General features: G+C 42.5%; 1 protein-coding gene across 3 annotated transcripts in view; it reads left to right on the plus strand.

Annotated features, from left to right (window-relative positions):
- KREMEN1 (kringle containing transmembrane protein 1) overlaps positions 1-16,422 on the plus strand; it is an 81,656-nt gene that overhangs the window by 41,325 nt on the left and 23,909 nt on the right. For all 3 annotated transcript variants that reach the window (XM_054470222.2, XM_063663060.1, XM_054470223.2), the window contains exons 4-5: positions 7,121-7,245; positions 11,023-11,176. In XM_054470222.2, coding sequence (XP_054326197.1) covers positions 7,121-7,245; positions 11,023-11,176 — 279 coding nt within the window. The remainder of the gene's footprint in view (positions 1-7,120; positions 7,246-11,022; positions 11,177-16,422) is intronic.

Below are 16,422 nucleotides of genomic sequence, written 5' to 3' on the forward strand. Positions count from 1 at the left end.
AAAAAAAAAAAAAAAAATGGAGAGGAAGAGAAACCAGAGCTCCATCTCCCTCTGCCATGTGAGGACACAGCAAGAAGGTTTTGGTCTGAAAGCCAGGAAGAGGGCCCTCATCATGAACTGAAACTGCCAGTACCTTGACCTTAGACTTCTCAGCCTCCAGAACCATGTCCATTGTTTAAGCCACCAGCCTGTGGTATTTTGTTATAGCAGCCTGCATGGACTGAGACAGCAACCAAAAGACAAATTAACTATTAAAGTCAGACACTAGAACATAAAAAAGCACACCAGTCTGGGGCCATTTTGAAGTATATTTGATGACCTCAAGTTACCAAGAAAAATTTAAAGTAGGCTAAACTTGTTAAATTTGTTTAAGAAAGATCTAATGCATGTTAGAAAGGTTTCATCCAAAATGATTAAGATAAAATGTTAAGTTTTAAAGTTAAGCTTTATGGAAAACTCAGTTATCCAGAATGATGTTCCTACATAGCCAAAGAAGACAGTGAGAAGAAAGGAGTCAAAACCAACTGTTCCTAGCTTTAAGTGGATGTCGTTATGCAGGTTGAGTCTGCTTTCCACTTTCACTCTACCTTATTCATTCACTCTGCCCAAGAAGTACCTTTATCCACTCTAATGGCATTCTCAGCAACCTGGATGGGATTGGTGACTATTATTCCAAACGTGAAGGAAATCAGGAATGGAAAACCAAACATTGTATGTTCTCACTCATAAGTGGGAGCTAAGCTATGAAGATGCAAAGGTGTAAGAATGACACAGTGGACTTTGAGGACTCAGGGGAAAAAGGTGGGAACGGGGTGAGGGATAAAAGACCACAAATTGAGTGCAGTGTATACTGCTCAGGTGATGGGTGCACCAAAATCTCACAAATCACAACTAAAGAACTTACTCATGTAACCAAACACCACCTGTTCCCCAATAACCTATGGAAATAATTAAAAAAAAAAAACAGAAGTACCGTTATCCACTCGTTCCGTGATTTCAGTGGGTGACACAGGAAGTGCTTGTTTATTCAGCATATAGTCCTAGAGCACCTGCTTTGTGACTGGGACCACTCCAGGCCCTGGGAATACAGGGGTGTGTGGAAGATACAGTCCTGCCCTTAAGTTGCTCATAGTTAATCAGGTAGAGAGACAAGTAAACAGGTGTTCAGAATCACACTCAGCATAGACTGCTGTAGGACTACACAGCAGGGACACATAACCCTCTTTCTTGTGGGGGATAGGGTGGGGAGGATGGGAGGGCCATGGGGCTGCCCAGGAGAAATGATGTTCAGGCTGAAATCTTGAGAAGGGAATAATATTCTAAGCACAGGGAATAGCATGTGCAAAAACCCAGAGGCCAGAGGGAAAAGTCCAGTTGGGAAACTTGCAAATACACTACAATTTGGCCTCTGTATAGAATGTGAGCTGAAGGGTAGACAGGTCACGGTGGTGGGAGAGGGGAATGGGGAGCAGCACAGAGGGGAAGGGGGAGCAGCACAGGAGCAGCAGCAGTGTACCATGTGAGAAAGTTTGGACTTTATCCTGGGGGGCAACCAGAGAGCTTTGAGGGTTTGGGGAAGGGCTCCGTTTACCTCACCAGCTGCTGCTGCTTTTCCCTTTTTCTGCTACCAGTCACACTCACTTCTTGTAGTTCCTGCCAAGGCCACAATCTTTCTTGCTTCAGGCCTTTGCACTTCTGTCTGGAATGTACTGCAAAGATTATTCTGGTTGCAGTTTGCTAACTAGATTAGAGTAGGGTAAGCCTAGAAATGGAGATAGAATAGGAGGAGTCTGATGCAGTGGTCTAAGTGAAAGGAGATGGTGACCCAAACTGGGGAAGTGGCAGCGTGAACAGAGAGGCAAGGGCAGATGTATGTGATATTGTAGAAGGTAGAATTGACAGTGTCACAACTGGCAAGTGATTGCCTTTGGGGGCAAGTTTGATACCTTAGGCCACTGACGTTCAAATGGGTTAGAAGGGCAGCAGGCTGTGGTCTGATTCCCAGTGATCTACCTCATGGTGTGTTTCAAGACCTCACTGTCCTATTGAAACATGAACCACCTGGATTTGCTCAACAAATTAATAAAGCTTAGAGGTTCCAGCTGTGTTAATGTAAGCCATGGCGATGTTTATGTCTAACCTTAACATTTATGATTATATGCCTTAGGCTCTCTGTAAACTAATACATAATAACATGCTTACTTGTAAGCATAATGGAATAAATGAGAGAAAAATCAGAGTAAATGACCAAGATGATCATCATCAAGTAGCTCTTATTAAGAACCATTAAATGCCTGGCTCAGGTTTCCACGCGCAAGGTCTCTTTAACAAACTCAGTTTATATCATATGCTCTTGACTAGAGAAGCTTGACTCACTGCAGTTGTTTAAACCCTAAAACGCAGACATTTCCAAGCCAGGCCCCTCCACCCCCAACACTGGACTCCTACTGCATAGAGCTTTTCTGTTTACATTTGCTACTATAGAGATTTAGTTTGTTTCCGAAGGATGCATTTTAACTTTTGTGTGGTGAGCCACATTTGTTATATTTGAACCATGTGTGACGCAAGGGAGAAAGGTAACCACTTGGCTTAGAGGGGGAAGGGTGAGTCTTTGGGTTAACAGAGGTACTTCCTGCCAATTTAAAATGAGCTGGTTAGATGGTGGAATACATTAAAATGTGTGTGTACATGTGCACATACACATGAATATATTTTTATATGCCCCAAAGACTAATGTGGATATAAAGCTTATTAAACTGGACCATACTGTTTTCCAGTCTGAAACATAAAGGAAAAAAATGCTATTGGACCGGGCGCAGTGGCTCACGCCTGTAATCCCAGCACTTTGGGAGGCCAAGGCGGGCGGATCACAAGGTCAGGAGATCGAGACCATCCTGGCTAACATGGTGAAACCCTGTCTGTACTAAAAATACAAAAAATTAGCCGGGTGTGGTGGCGGGCGCCTATAGTCCCAGCTACTCGGGAGGCTGAGGCAGAAGAATGGCGTGAACCCGGGAGGTGCAGCTTGCAGTGAGCCGAGATGGCGCCACTGCACTCCAGCCTGGGCGACAGAGCAAGACTCCGGCTCAAAAAAAAAAAAAAAAAGCTATCTAAGAGTCTATATGCCCGTCACTTTGGAATTGTATAATACATAACTCTCAGCTGACCTAGAAGTGCTTCTGAGACCAGGCCTCATTTGTGTTTTGTTAGATCTTCAGTTATATAAACCATGAGGAACAAATGGAGAAAGGGAAAGGACTTCAACTGATAGTGGAGTGATTCATAAATCAATAACATAGATGGAAAACTAAGTTCCACAGAGATTCATTGTCCATGACCCATGATGAATTAATTTCTTTATTCAATAAAGCTGTATTTAGTATTATAAGGTATATTATCTATTACTGCATAACAGATTACCTCAAAACTTGGTGGCTTAAAACAACAGACATTCATGATCTCATGCATTCTGTGGGTCAGGAAATCTGGGGTATGACAGCACTATCCTGCTTCAAGGTGTCTCACAAAGCTGCAATCCAGGTGTCTACCAGAGCTGGAGTCTCATCTGAAGGCTCAACTGAGGAAAGATCTACTTTCAGCCTCACGTAGTTGTTGGTAGGATTTAGTTAATTGTGGACCATTGGGTGAAATTCTTTTTCTTGTGGGATGTTGGCTGAAGTCCACCCTCAGTTCCTTACCACACAGCCTCTGACATGGCATGTTGCTTCATTATTGCTTCATAGAAATATACAAAGCGAGAAAACAATAGAGAGTCTGTAAGCAAGATGAAGTCATAATCTTTTGTAACCTAATCCCAGAAGTGACATCCCATCAACTTTGCCACATTCTACTTGTCAAAAGCATGTCAGCAGTCCAGCTCACACTCAGGGGGAGGAGATTATACAAGGGCATGAATACCAGGAAGGGGGGATCTGTCTTAGGCAGTTTGGGCTGCTGTAACAAAATACCATAGAGTGGGTGGCTTAAACAACAGACATTTATTTCTCATAGTTCAAGGGGCTAGGAAGTCCAGGGTCAAGGTACTGGCGACTCAGGGCCTGGTGAGGCCTCTCTTCCTAGTTTGCTGAGGGCTACCTTCTTGCTGCAAAGAGAGAGGGGTTCTGGTCTCTTTCTCATATAAGGGCAGTGATTCCATCATAACCTCAGCCATCATAACCTCATCTAAACCTAATTACCTCCCAAAGGCCTCACCTCCAAATACCTTCATATTGGGAATTCAGGCTTCAATATATTAATTTTAGGGAGTAATAGGGGGAAAAAAACTTTTCCCATACATTCATACACTTCTCTTCTAACACCAGATGTATGGATTTGTCTCAAACCAGCCAATTCTCCAAGTTTCCAGACACCACCTGGGGGTCCTACAATTAAGTTATGGCACTGCCTAACTCAGTCTCACAAGTCTGCCCCCCACTTCAGATGCCAATTACAAGGAGTGGGTCCCAACTTGGCTACAAATTGGGGGTTCCCACAACCCTCTCCTCTGGTTTGATAATTTGCTATAACAGCTCACAGAACTCAGGGAAACCCTTACACTTACCAGTTTATTATAAAGGATATAGGTGTGGCTAAGCATGGTGGCTCACACCTGTAATCCCAGCACTTTGGGAGGCTGAGGCAGGAGGATTGCTTGAGCCTAGGAGTTCAAGACCAGCCTGAACAACACAGTGAGACCCCATCTCAATTCAATAATTAAAAAAATAAAATTAAAAGGCTATAGGTGAACTGCAGATGAAGAGATATATAGGATGAGGTCAGGAAGGATCCTGTACACAGGAGCTTCTGTTCTTGTGGAGTTTGCCATACCTGGCACAGATATGTATTCACCAACCCAGAAGCTCTCCAAATGGCATCTTTTAGGAATTTTAACGATGGCTTCATTACATAGGCATGATTGATTATTAACTCAATTTCTAGACTCTCTCCCCTCCCTGGAGGATGTGGGGGTGTGGGACTGAAAGTTCCAAGCTTTTAATCATGGCTTGGTCTTTCTTGTGACCAACCCCCATCCTGAAGCTATCCAGGAGCCTACCAAGAGTTGCCTCATTAGAACAAATGATGCTCAGGTCACCCAGAAAATTCCCAGAGAGTTGCTCTGTGCCAGGGCAGAGACCAAGTGTCACAGGGGTATGCAAACATCGAGCGCATAGCAGAATCACTGAGGTCCATCTTCGAAAGCTGTCTATCAGAGTTGGTACATATATTTAGCTTTCTTTGTTCTCAGCTACAGCTTTTTCTACTAGACCAAACCATCTGATGTGTGGCTGTGAAACACTAATATGCTCAGTGTGGTGGGCTGAAGAATGGCCCTCCAAAGATGTTCATGATATAATCCCTAGAATCTGTGAATACGTTACCTTAGACGGCATAGGAGATTTTGCAGATACGATGAAAGATTTTGTGATAGATTATCTAGGTGGGACCAATGTAATCACAGGGTCCTTAGAGAGGCAGGAGGATCTGAGTCAGAGAAGACAATGTGACAATGGAAACAGAGGGAGGAGGGAGAGGTGATGAAGGAAACAGAGGGAGGAAGGAGAGGTGATGAAGGAAACAGAGGGAGGAAGGAGAGGTGCTGATGGAAACAGGGAGGAAGGAGAGGTGATGAAGGAAACAGGGAGGAAGGAGAGGTGATGAAGGAAACAGAGGGAGGAGGGAGAGGTGATGAAGAAAACAGGGAGGAGGGAGAGGTGATAAAGGAAACAGGGAGGAGGGAGAGGTGATGAAGGAAACCGGGAGGAAGGAGAGGTGATGATGGAAACCGGGAGGAGGGACAGGTGATGACAGAAACAGAGGGAGGAGGGAGAGTTGATGATGGAAACAGGGAGGAAGGAGAGGTGATGAAGGAAATAGAGGGAGGAGGGAGAGGTGATGATGGAAGCAGGGAGGTGGGAGAGGTGATGAAGCAAATGGAGGAGGGAGAGGTGATGATGGAAACAGAGGGAGGAAGGAGAGATGATGATGGAAACGGAGGAAGGAGAGGTGATGATGGAAACAGGGAGGAAGTAGAGGTGATGATGGAAACAGGGAGGAAGTAGAGGTGATGAAGGAAATAGAGGGAGGAGGGAGAAGTGATGATGGAAGCAGGGAGGAGGGAGAGGTGATGAAGCAAATGGAGGAGGGAGAGGTGATGATGGGAACAGAGGGAGGAAGGAGAGATGATGATGGAAACGGAGGAAGGAGAGGTGATGATGGAAACAGGGAGAAAGAGGTGATGAAGGAAAGGGAGGAGGGAGAGGTGATGATGGAAACAAGGAGAAAGGAGAGGTGATGAAGGAAACAGGGAGGAAAGAGAGGTGATGAAGGAAACGGAGGAAGGAGAGGTGATGAAGGAAACAGGGAGGAAGGAGAGGTGATGAAGGAAACAGAGGGAGGAGGGAGAGGTGCTGACGGAAACAGAGGGTGGAATGGTGCGGCTGCAAGCCAAGGCATATGGGTGGCTGCTAGGAGGTTGAAAAGGCAAGGAATGGATTCTCCCCTTGAGCCTCTAGGAGGAACTTGGCTCCACTAACACCTTGAGTTAGTGGAGCCCCACTTAGTACTCCTGACCTCCAGAACTGAAAGATAATAAATTTATGTTATTTAAAGCCACTAGGTTTGTGGTAATTTGTCCCAGCAGCAATAAGAAACTAATATATTCACCAAAAGTCCTTGAGGAAACCCACTTGTGGAATCTTTGAAGAAATTAGGAGCTTACATAGAAGGTATAGGATAATGGGCTTCTGAGAGGGCTTTTCTTGCCCTCTGGTAACTCTGAAACATAATTTACATTATTGGAGTCTTTCTGTTTTTAGGAAATTGTTCCTAGTTTTCTTCAATACTAAATCCTATCAATATTAAAGTTTTTTTTTTTAAAAAAAAGTATTTGGTTAGTTAAAGGTAGACCTAGTCTCACATACTCTTCAAAATAAAACAAAAACATGGTTTTTAGCAGAGGACACTAAAGCTTCCATTTTCAAAGCTGGTTGCTTGTTGTTTATTTGTACCTCAGGAGTGGAAATACTGGCTGAGATGAAAGTACCTGGCACAAATTGCTTTTCCTTCTTGGTGTTTCACAGCCAGATGTTGCAAAATTCTGTTGTTTTTCTTTTTTCTTTAGTGCCTGGAAACCTTGGCTGCTACAAGGATCATGGAAACCCACCTCCTCTAACTGGCACCAGTAAAACGTCCAACAAACTCACCATACAAACTTGCATCAGTTTTTGTCGGAGTCAGAGGTTCAAGGTGATGACTCTGTGGCTATGTAACTATAGAAAAATATAAAGATGTAAATGCATTTTGTTCAGATAACTTAAAAATAAGTGCTAAGTAAAATAAGCCAGACACAAAAGGCCACATATTGTATGATTCCATTTACATGAATTGTCTAGAATAGGCAAATCCATAGGGATAGAAAGTAGGTTAGTGGTTGCCAGAGGGTGGGAGGCGGGAGGAATTGGTACTAACTGCTACTCAACACAGAGTTTCTTTTCTGGGTTATGAATGTTCTGGAATTAGATGGCGGTGACTGCACAACACAGTCACTATACCAATAACTACTGAAATATACACTGAAACAGTGAATGTTACATGATGTGAATTACATTTCAGTTTTTAAAAAACCTAAAATCACTAAACTTCTAGAAAAATAAACAGAAAATCCTAAAATATTGGGTTAGACAAAGATTTCTAAACTGGACACAAAAACAAATCATTTTTAAAAGTTGGTAAATTGAACTTATCAATATTAAAATATTATCTTCAAAAAATAGAGTTAAGAATATGAAAGGCAGACCACAGACTAGGAGAAAGTAGTTGTTAAATATATATCTGATAAAGGACTTGTACACAGAATATATAAAGAACACTTACAGCTCAACAATATGACAACTTGACTTTAAAAATGAGCAAAAAATTTGAAGAGACATTTTATCCCCCAAAAATACATAGATGGCCAATAAACACACGAAAAGATGCTCAGCATCACCAGTTGTCAGGGAAATACAAATTAAAACCACAATGAGATACCACTGCACACCACTTCAGGATGTCTGAAGTTAATACTGAAAATAGTAAGAATTGATAAGGATGTGGAGCAACTGAACTCTCACAGACTGCTAGTAGGAATGTAAAATGCTACAGCTTCTTTGAAGAAAGATCTTAAAGTTTCTTTCAAAGTTAAATATGCACATACCTTAAAAGTCAGCAATATCACGCCTGGATAGTTACCCAAGATAAATGAAAACCTGTGTTCACACCAAGACTTATACATGAATGTTCATAGCAGCATTATTCATAATAGCTCCAAACTGTAAATAATCTAAACGTCCATTAACTGATGAATGGAGAAACAAAGTACAGTATATCCACACTGTGGAATACCACTCAGCAATATTAAGACCTACTGGCTGGGCATGGTGGCTCATGCCTGTAATCCCAGCACTTTGGGAGGCCAAGGTGGGTGGATCACGAGGTCAGGAGTTGGAGACCAGCCTGACCAACATGGTGAAACCCCGTCTCTACTAAAAATACAAAAATTAGCCGGGCATGGTGGTGCTTGCCTGTAATCCCAGCTACTTAGGAGGCTGAGGCGGGAGAATTGCTTGAACACAGGAGGCGGAAGTTGCTGTAGTGAGCTGAGATCGCGCTACTGCACTCCAGCCTAGGCAACAGAGCAAGACTCTGTCTCAAAAAAAAAAACATACTGTTATACACAATATGGATGAATCTCCAAAACAGTAGGCTACTTGAAAGAACTTAAACACAAGACTACATACTGAACTCAAAATGTATCCCAAATCTAACTGTAAAATGTAAAATTATAAAACTTCTAGAAGAAGATATAAGAGAAAATCTTCATGACTTGAGTTTAGGCAAAAAGTTCTTACATGAGACACCAAAAGCATGACCCATGATGAGAAAAAATTGGTACATTTTAATTTGGACTTCATAAAAATGTAAAGATCTTGCTCTGTGAAAGATATTTTTAACAGGATGAAAAGACAAGCTATAGCCTGGGAGAAAATATTTGCAAATCACATATGTGACAAAGGACTTGTATCCATAATGTGTAAAATTAAAAAAAAAAAAAGCCAAACAAGTCAATAGTCAAACAAGTCAACAGTTAAAAAAACTGAACAAAGCAATTTAAAAATGGGCAAAAGACCTGAACAGAAGATATACAGATGGCAAATAGGCGCATGAAAAGAAGCCAAAGAAGATATACAGATGACAAATAAGCACATAAAAGATAGTCATCTGGGCGTGGTGGCTGAAGCCTGTAATCCCAGCCCTCTGGGAGGCCAAGGCAGGAGGATCATTTAAGGTCAGGAGTTCGAGACCAGCCTGGCCAACATGGCAAAACCCTGTCTCTACTAAAAATACAAAAATTAGCTGGGCGTGGTAGCACACCTGTAGTCCCAGTTACTTGGGAAGCTGAGACAGGACAATTGCTTGCACCTGGAAGGTGGAGGTTGCAGTGAGCCAACATCATACCACTGTACTCCAACCTGGATGACAGAGTGAGACTCTATCTGAAAAACAAAAGAAAACAAAGAAAGAAAAAGAAGAAGATATAGTCGATATCATTAGCCATTAAGGTAATGCCAATTAAAACTATAATGAGGTACCACTACATACCTATTAAAATGGCTAAAATAAAATATACTGAAAATAACAACTGCTGACAAGGATACAGAACAACTGGGACTTTCATATATTGTTGGTGCAGATCTAAAATGGTACAGTCATTCTGGAAAAAGTTTGGCACTTTTTTATAAAGTTAAATATACATCTACCATATGACCTAGTAATTCCATTCCTAGTTATTACCCTAGAGACATGAAAACTTATATTCACATAAAAATCAGTACACAAATGCTTACAGCAATTCTATTCATAATTATGAATAACTAGAAACAGCCCAACAGATAAACAAGCTGTGATACATCCATACAATGAACTCTGCTCAGCAATAAGAAGGAGTAAACTATTGATACAAACACCAATTTGGATGAATCTCAAAGACATTATGCTGACTGAAAGAAGCCAGTCTCAAAAAGATTACATACTGTATGATTCTATTTATGTGACATTTTCAAAAAGACAAAACTACAGTAATGGAAAATGGGTCAGTGGTTGCCAGGGATTCTGGGGGAGGGGGCCTATAAAGCAATAGTGCAAAGAAAATTATTGGGGTAATGGAGCTGTTCTGAATCCTGATTGTACTGGTGGTTGCACAAATCTTTTTTCTTTTTTTTTTTTTTTCTTTGAGACAGAGTCTCACTGTGTTGCCCAGGCTGCAGTGCAGTGATGCAGTCTTGGCTCACTGCAACATCCACCTCCCGGGTTCAAGCAAATCTCCTGCCTCAGCCTCCCAAGCAGTTGGGATTACAGGTGCCCACCACCACACCTGGCTAATATTTGTATTTTTAGTAGAGACGGGGTTTCACTTTGTTGGCCAGACTGGTCTCTAACTCCTGACCTCAAGTGATCCACCTGCCTCGGCCTCCCAAAGTGCTGGGATTACAGACGTAAGCCACCATGCCCGGCTGTGGTTACACAAATCTATACAAGTGTTAAAATTTACAGAACTATATGCCAAAATGCTATATAGTAATGTAAAAACAAAATTGTAAAATGGGGCCTATAATGTGTTTGCTTTGAGGGTTAGCTATAAAGCACTCACTACCTGGCACATAGTAAACAGTCAATAAAATATTTAGCTGTTACTCACATTTGAAGTTTATGAGATTTTCTCCCCCTTAAAACTTACTTAAGTGCAGTAGAAACACAAACATTAAAAAGTGATGCTCGCCAACAGGGAAACACATTGGTGGTAGCGTACTTATTGGTCAGCTTGAAATTAAGTGTTGCAAGAGTGGAAGAAGGGGGAGGTCCCAGGGGAAGGGACCCTGGGAAGTTGAGGCTGATTGCTTGCTGGAAGCCCACCCTGCCAGCCTCCTTCAGGCCATCTGACATCCCTGATGATGCTTACCGTGTGCTGCTTCTCTGTTGTGGCAGTTTGCTGGGATGGAGTCAGGCTATGCTTGCTTCTGTGGAAACAATCCTGATTACTGGAAGTACGGGGAGGCAGCCAGTACCGAATGCAACAGTGTCTGCTTCGGGGATCACACCCAACCCTGTGGTGGCGATGGCAGGATCATCCTCTTTGATAGTGAGTATGCCCTGTGCCCATCACTGCCCAAGGCACAGGAACCCTTGGACCAGAGCAACAAGCCTGCCCACCCTCCCTCCCTTCTATGTATTCATTCATTCACTTGGCAATAGATAATACTTGTGACTAGACCCTGGGAATACAGCACAGTGCATGAAGACTCAGCCCCTGCCTTCTGGAAGAGAGAACAGACACTTAAAAAGGGATTAGCTACAGTCATGCCAAACAGTTTGAAGCAACATGGCCTATTGTGTGATGCTTAGACAACCCAGAAATGATAACCTTTCCAATTTTACATAGACACTAATATAACAATCCAGTATCAGCTTTATTATCCTCTTGCTTTAATATAATTTCCAAACCCTTTTGACTTTTTTTTTTTTTTTTTAGGCATTTGGGATTTATATATTATTGTGATACACCTGAGGAGACAGCATAGCTCTAAGTTGTTTTTTCAGGGCTGGCATTGGGTTTGCCCCGACCCACCTCCTCTCTAAACTGCTGCATTTGTGAGATACTGGCAAAGTGTGTTCAGGGGCAGAGTGTGTTCAGAATGGGAGTGGATCCAGGGCCTTGACCTCACCAACATCATGTTCTAACCACTGAGCCAACTGATTCCTCATCATAATCCACCAGCATCCTCTCAGTGGCAGTGAGACTTTATGATAATTACAGCACCGTGCAGCACCAGACTTAAAGATAGTGGAGGCAGACAAAAAAAAAAGGCTCGAGATTACCAAGAAATATTGTAGTGTCTGTGGTGTCTTTGGCCTTTAGGCTAGAGGAGGTGCGCTACTGGCATCTCAACCAAGCAGCATGGCTAGTTTTGAGCAAAAATGACATATGGTTTATTAGTTTCCTAGGACTGCCATAACAGATTATCACCAACTGGGTGGCTTAAAACAACAAACATTCATTCTCTGACAGTTCTGGAGGCTAGAAATCCAAAATCGAGGTGTCAGCAGGGCTGTGCTCTCTCCAAAGTCTCCAGGGAAGCCCTCCTCACTTCTGGTGGTTGTGGGCAATCCTTGGCATTTGTTGGCTGCACCACTCCAGTCTCTGCCTTCTCTTTCACATGGCCATCTCCCCTCTGCATGTGTCTGTGTGTCCATGTCTCTGTGTGTCTCCTTAAAATGAACCAATCATTGGATTTAGGGCCCACCTTAATTTAGTATAGCCTCATCTTAACTCGGTTACATAACATTCACAGGTACCAGGTGTTAGGACTTGAACATACCTTTCTAGGGGACACAATTCAGCCACTATATATATGGTGACTATAAAACCCAGCCAAGGTTTATAACTGAGCCTTTTACATGTTATAGCTTAGATACTGTCTAAAGTGTGTTTGTATTTGGGGTGGGAAGACAGGATTAGTGAACAGAAATTGAAGTCAATTGGTTTTTTTAGCTAAGTGTGCCCATTGGAGACTGCCAGTTGATTCCTATACATCCTGTTATGTCCAGACCAATGCTTAGTTTGATACCTTTGTTTTGGCTAAAGACTGAACTTTGGCTAATGATTAAGGAATCTTGCTAATGCTTAGTTGGCAAATAACTATGCACTGCACATCTATTTAACCTTTTATTCTAGAGTTCATTATTATAAGATTCTCTGCCTTAACACTGTAACTCAGGAGAGTAAGTTTTCTGAACTTGCAAAATGCCTGGTATACTCTTAAGTGAAAAAACAAAGGAAATAAATGTTTCTTGAGTACCTAGTATGCATGAAGGCCTTATCTAAATTATCACATTAGGTTCTCTTGGCACTCTTCTGAAGTAGGGGTTATTGTGATTACTCTCATTTCACAGAACAGAGCCACATGACATGGACAGGATAAATAACTTGCTGGGATTCATACTGCCAAGAAGCCACTAGAGAGGTGCTAGAGAGGAAAGAGGAGTAGTGTGAGGGTTTACTACCTGTTTTTTGACTTTAAATAGAATGCAGTGTCAATTAAAAAATGGAAAATGAGTGTTTGCAGATATATGGAGAAATTGGAACCCTCATACATTGCTGGTGGGAATGTAAAATGGTGCAGCTGCTTTGGAAAACAGTCTGGCCAGCCTGGCCAACATGGTGAAACCCCATCTCTACTAAAAATACAAAAATTAGCTGGTTGTGGTGGCACACATGCCTGTAATCCCAGCTACTCGGTAGGCCAAGGCACGAGAATCGCTTGAACCCAGGAGGTGGAGGTTGCAGTGAGCTGAGATCGCGCTCTGCCTGGCGATAGAGCGAGACTCTATCTCAAAAAAAAAAAAGTAAACAGTCTGGGATTTCCTCAAAACGTGAACAGAGAGTAACTGTATGACCCAGCAATTCCATTTTTAGGTATATACCTGAGAGAACTGAAAACATGTTTCCACAAAAAACATACATACCAATGTTCCTAGCAACATTATTCATAATAGCCAAAAAGAGGCAGCAAACCAAATGTCCATCAGCTGATGAATGGATAAACAAAGTGAATATCCATATGATGGAATATTATTCAACCATAAAAATAAATAAAGTACTGAGGCATACTACAACATGGATGAACCTCGAAACTATTATTCTAAATGAAAGAACCAGATGCAAAGAGCTACATATTTTATGATCCCATTTATAAGAAATGTCCAGAATAGGCAAATCCACACAAATGGAAGCCAGATTCCGGGTTGCCAAGGGCTAGGGGAAGGGGAAGAATATGGAGTGACTGCTTAATAGGTACGGATTTTCTTTTTAGGGTGATAAAAATGTTCTGGAATTAGATAGGGATGATGATTGTATAACATTGTGGATATACTAAATAGCACTGATTCATATATAGATAGTCCCCAACTTAGGAGAGTCAACTGATGATTTTTCTACTTTACAGTAGGTTTATCAGGGTATTAAATGCATTTTTGACTTTGATATTTTCAATTTACAATGGGTTTATCAGGACGCAGCCCCATTATAAGTCAAGGAACATCTGTACTTTAAAATGGCTAAAATGGTGGATTTTAGATCAAGAAGAAATAGAATGTAGTTTTGTAGTTTTTTTTTTTTTTTGAGATGGAGTCTCGCTCTGTCGCCCAGGCTGGAGTTGCAGTGGTGTGATCTCGGCTCACTGCAAGCTCCGCCTCCCAGGTTTGCGCCTTTCTCCTGCCTCAGCCTCCAGAGTAGCTGGGACTACAGGCGCCCGCCACCATGCCCGGCTAATTTTTTTGTATTTTTAGTAGAGACGGGGTTTCACCATGTTAGCCAGGATGGTCTTGATCTCCTGACCTCGTGATCCGCCCACCTCGGCCTCCCTAAGTGCTGGGATTACAGGCGTGAGCCACCGCGCCCGGCCTAGAAGGTGGTTTTTATAAGACAATCTTTGAATTAGCACATTTTTATTGGGCATCTGCTGTGGTAAATAAAAGTATGTTTTCTTTAGTATAGTGCCTTTACTGGAGGTGTCAAGTAGAAATAATCTGGATTAAATTTTAAATGCAGCACTGTGGAAATAGTCTCTAAAGTGCACACCAAGTAGCATCTTTGGTACTACTAGGAAAGAGTACTGGCCCTCACATAAAGGTGCACTGAAGTGAATTAATTATAAAACAATTATTGCTATTTACTGAGTGCTTGTCATGTGCTAGACTTGATGCCAAGTGCTTTTGTGTATTTTATGTTATTTAATCCTTATAGCAATCCTGTTGATAAGAAAACTGTGGATCAAAAGATGAAGTAATTTGTCTATGCTAATAAGTGTCAGAGCCAGGATTCAAACCTTGGTTTGCCACATTTGAAATTTTTCTATTATCAGCAGCTAGAATCCCTTTTATTAACAATAGTAAAATATATCATAATAACGGATCCAGTTTTATGCTTTAAAGTTACATGAACAAAGTATGCCCAGTTCTGATTATTACCACATTGGCCCCTTGTGCAGCTCTCCAGAAGCTGCCCTTTCTGGCTTGCATTTGCTCAAGGACTAAGAAGGCTGGCATTCTGAGAGGCTACTCACGCCATCCTCCAGAGGCCCAGATGCCTGTGGTCTACAGGACCCCTGACAGCAGCCAGTTCTGTAACTCACACCCCATTGCTCTGCTGAGAAAGGTACAAAATGCAGCACTGTATAAATAATCTCTAAAAGTACATCTAGAGGCCGGCACAGGGGCGCACGCCTGTAATTCTAGGCTGGAGGCTGAGGCAGGAGAATCACTTCAACCCGGGAGGTGGAGGTTGCAGTGAGCCGAGATCACACCACTGTACTCCAGCCTGGGCGACAGAGTGAGACTCCATCTAAAAAAAAAAGGTCCATCTAGTAGAGAGTAAAATAGTTTGAACAGCTCAAGTACCGCCTCATGGAAATCCTTATGACTCATTGAACAAGGCTGAGCACTTTGGAAATGGTGACCACAGACTGTCCCATGATTTGGGAGGGTGAAGATGTCTCCCTAAAGATATTGGAGAAGTTAGATGGAGAAACGACCAGGTTACAGTCTGTCTCCCAGAACATGAGGCCCTGCTACCAGTGTGGCTCGCATGTGGGTCTCAGTCAGAGTGTCAGCGACGTCTTCCTGTCCTCTGCTGATTAGAGGAGCACCCAGGCTCCTCTGCAGTAGAAGCACTCAGGCTGTGTTTGCTCTTTGGAAGAGAGACGACGGGGTAGTGGGGGTGGAGGGTGAGGGGCAGCTGGCAGAAACTGTCTGCTCAGTCATCACTGCCATATCAAGTAGTTTGTCACAGACTCTCTGGCTGATTTTTCAGCAAGCTGTCGTGGACTTGGAGAGGTCACAGAGGTGAGCTGTGTACTGTGTGCAAACACAACACTGACGAGGGCTTCATAGCCTCTGCTACCCCTAGGGATTATAATTTATTGAATTAACAGAACCAAACAGAAGAACATGTAGGCCAGAGTCAACAGTGGGTTACAGGAACTACCCAGGCTAGCCTGTTGGGACTCCCTTGGCTTCTAGGCCCTGAAGGGAGGGGTCAGTCATCTGGATTGGACCTTATTTTGTAGCATTAGTTGAACATTTATCATTGACAGGACCCTGTGCTATTCACTTTACATGCGTTGTCTCCCTTAATTCTCACAGTACTGTGAAGCAGGTACTGTTATGCTTATTTTACAGATGAGAAAACCAAGGCTCATAAAAGTTCAATAATTTGCCCAAGGTCCCACAGATAAAGATTCTGCCTTCATGGAACCTTTATTTTAGTGGGAAGGGAAGAGATTAATTGTGAAAGTGATTGGTCTAAGGATGGGTAGGATCTGGCTCCTG

Source organism: Pongo pygmaeus, chromosome 23 (genome assembly GCF_028885625.2).
Source record: "Pongo pygmaeus isolate AG05252 chromosome 23, NHGRI_mPonPyg2-v2.0_pri, whole genome shotgun sequence".
Lineage (NCBI taxonomy): Eukaryota > Metazoa > Chordata > Mammalia > Primates > Hominidae > Pongo > Pongo pygmaeus.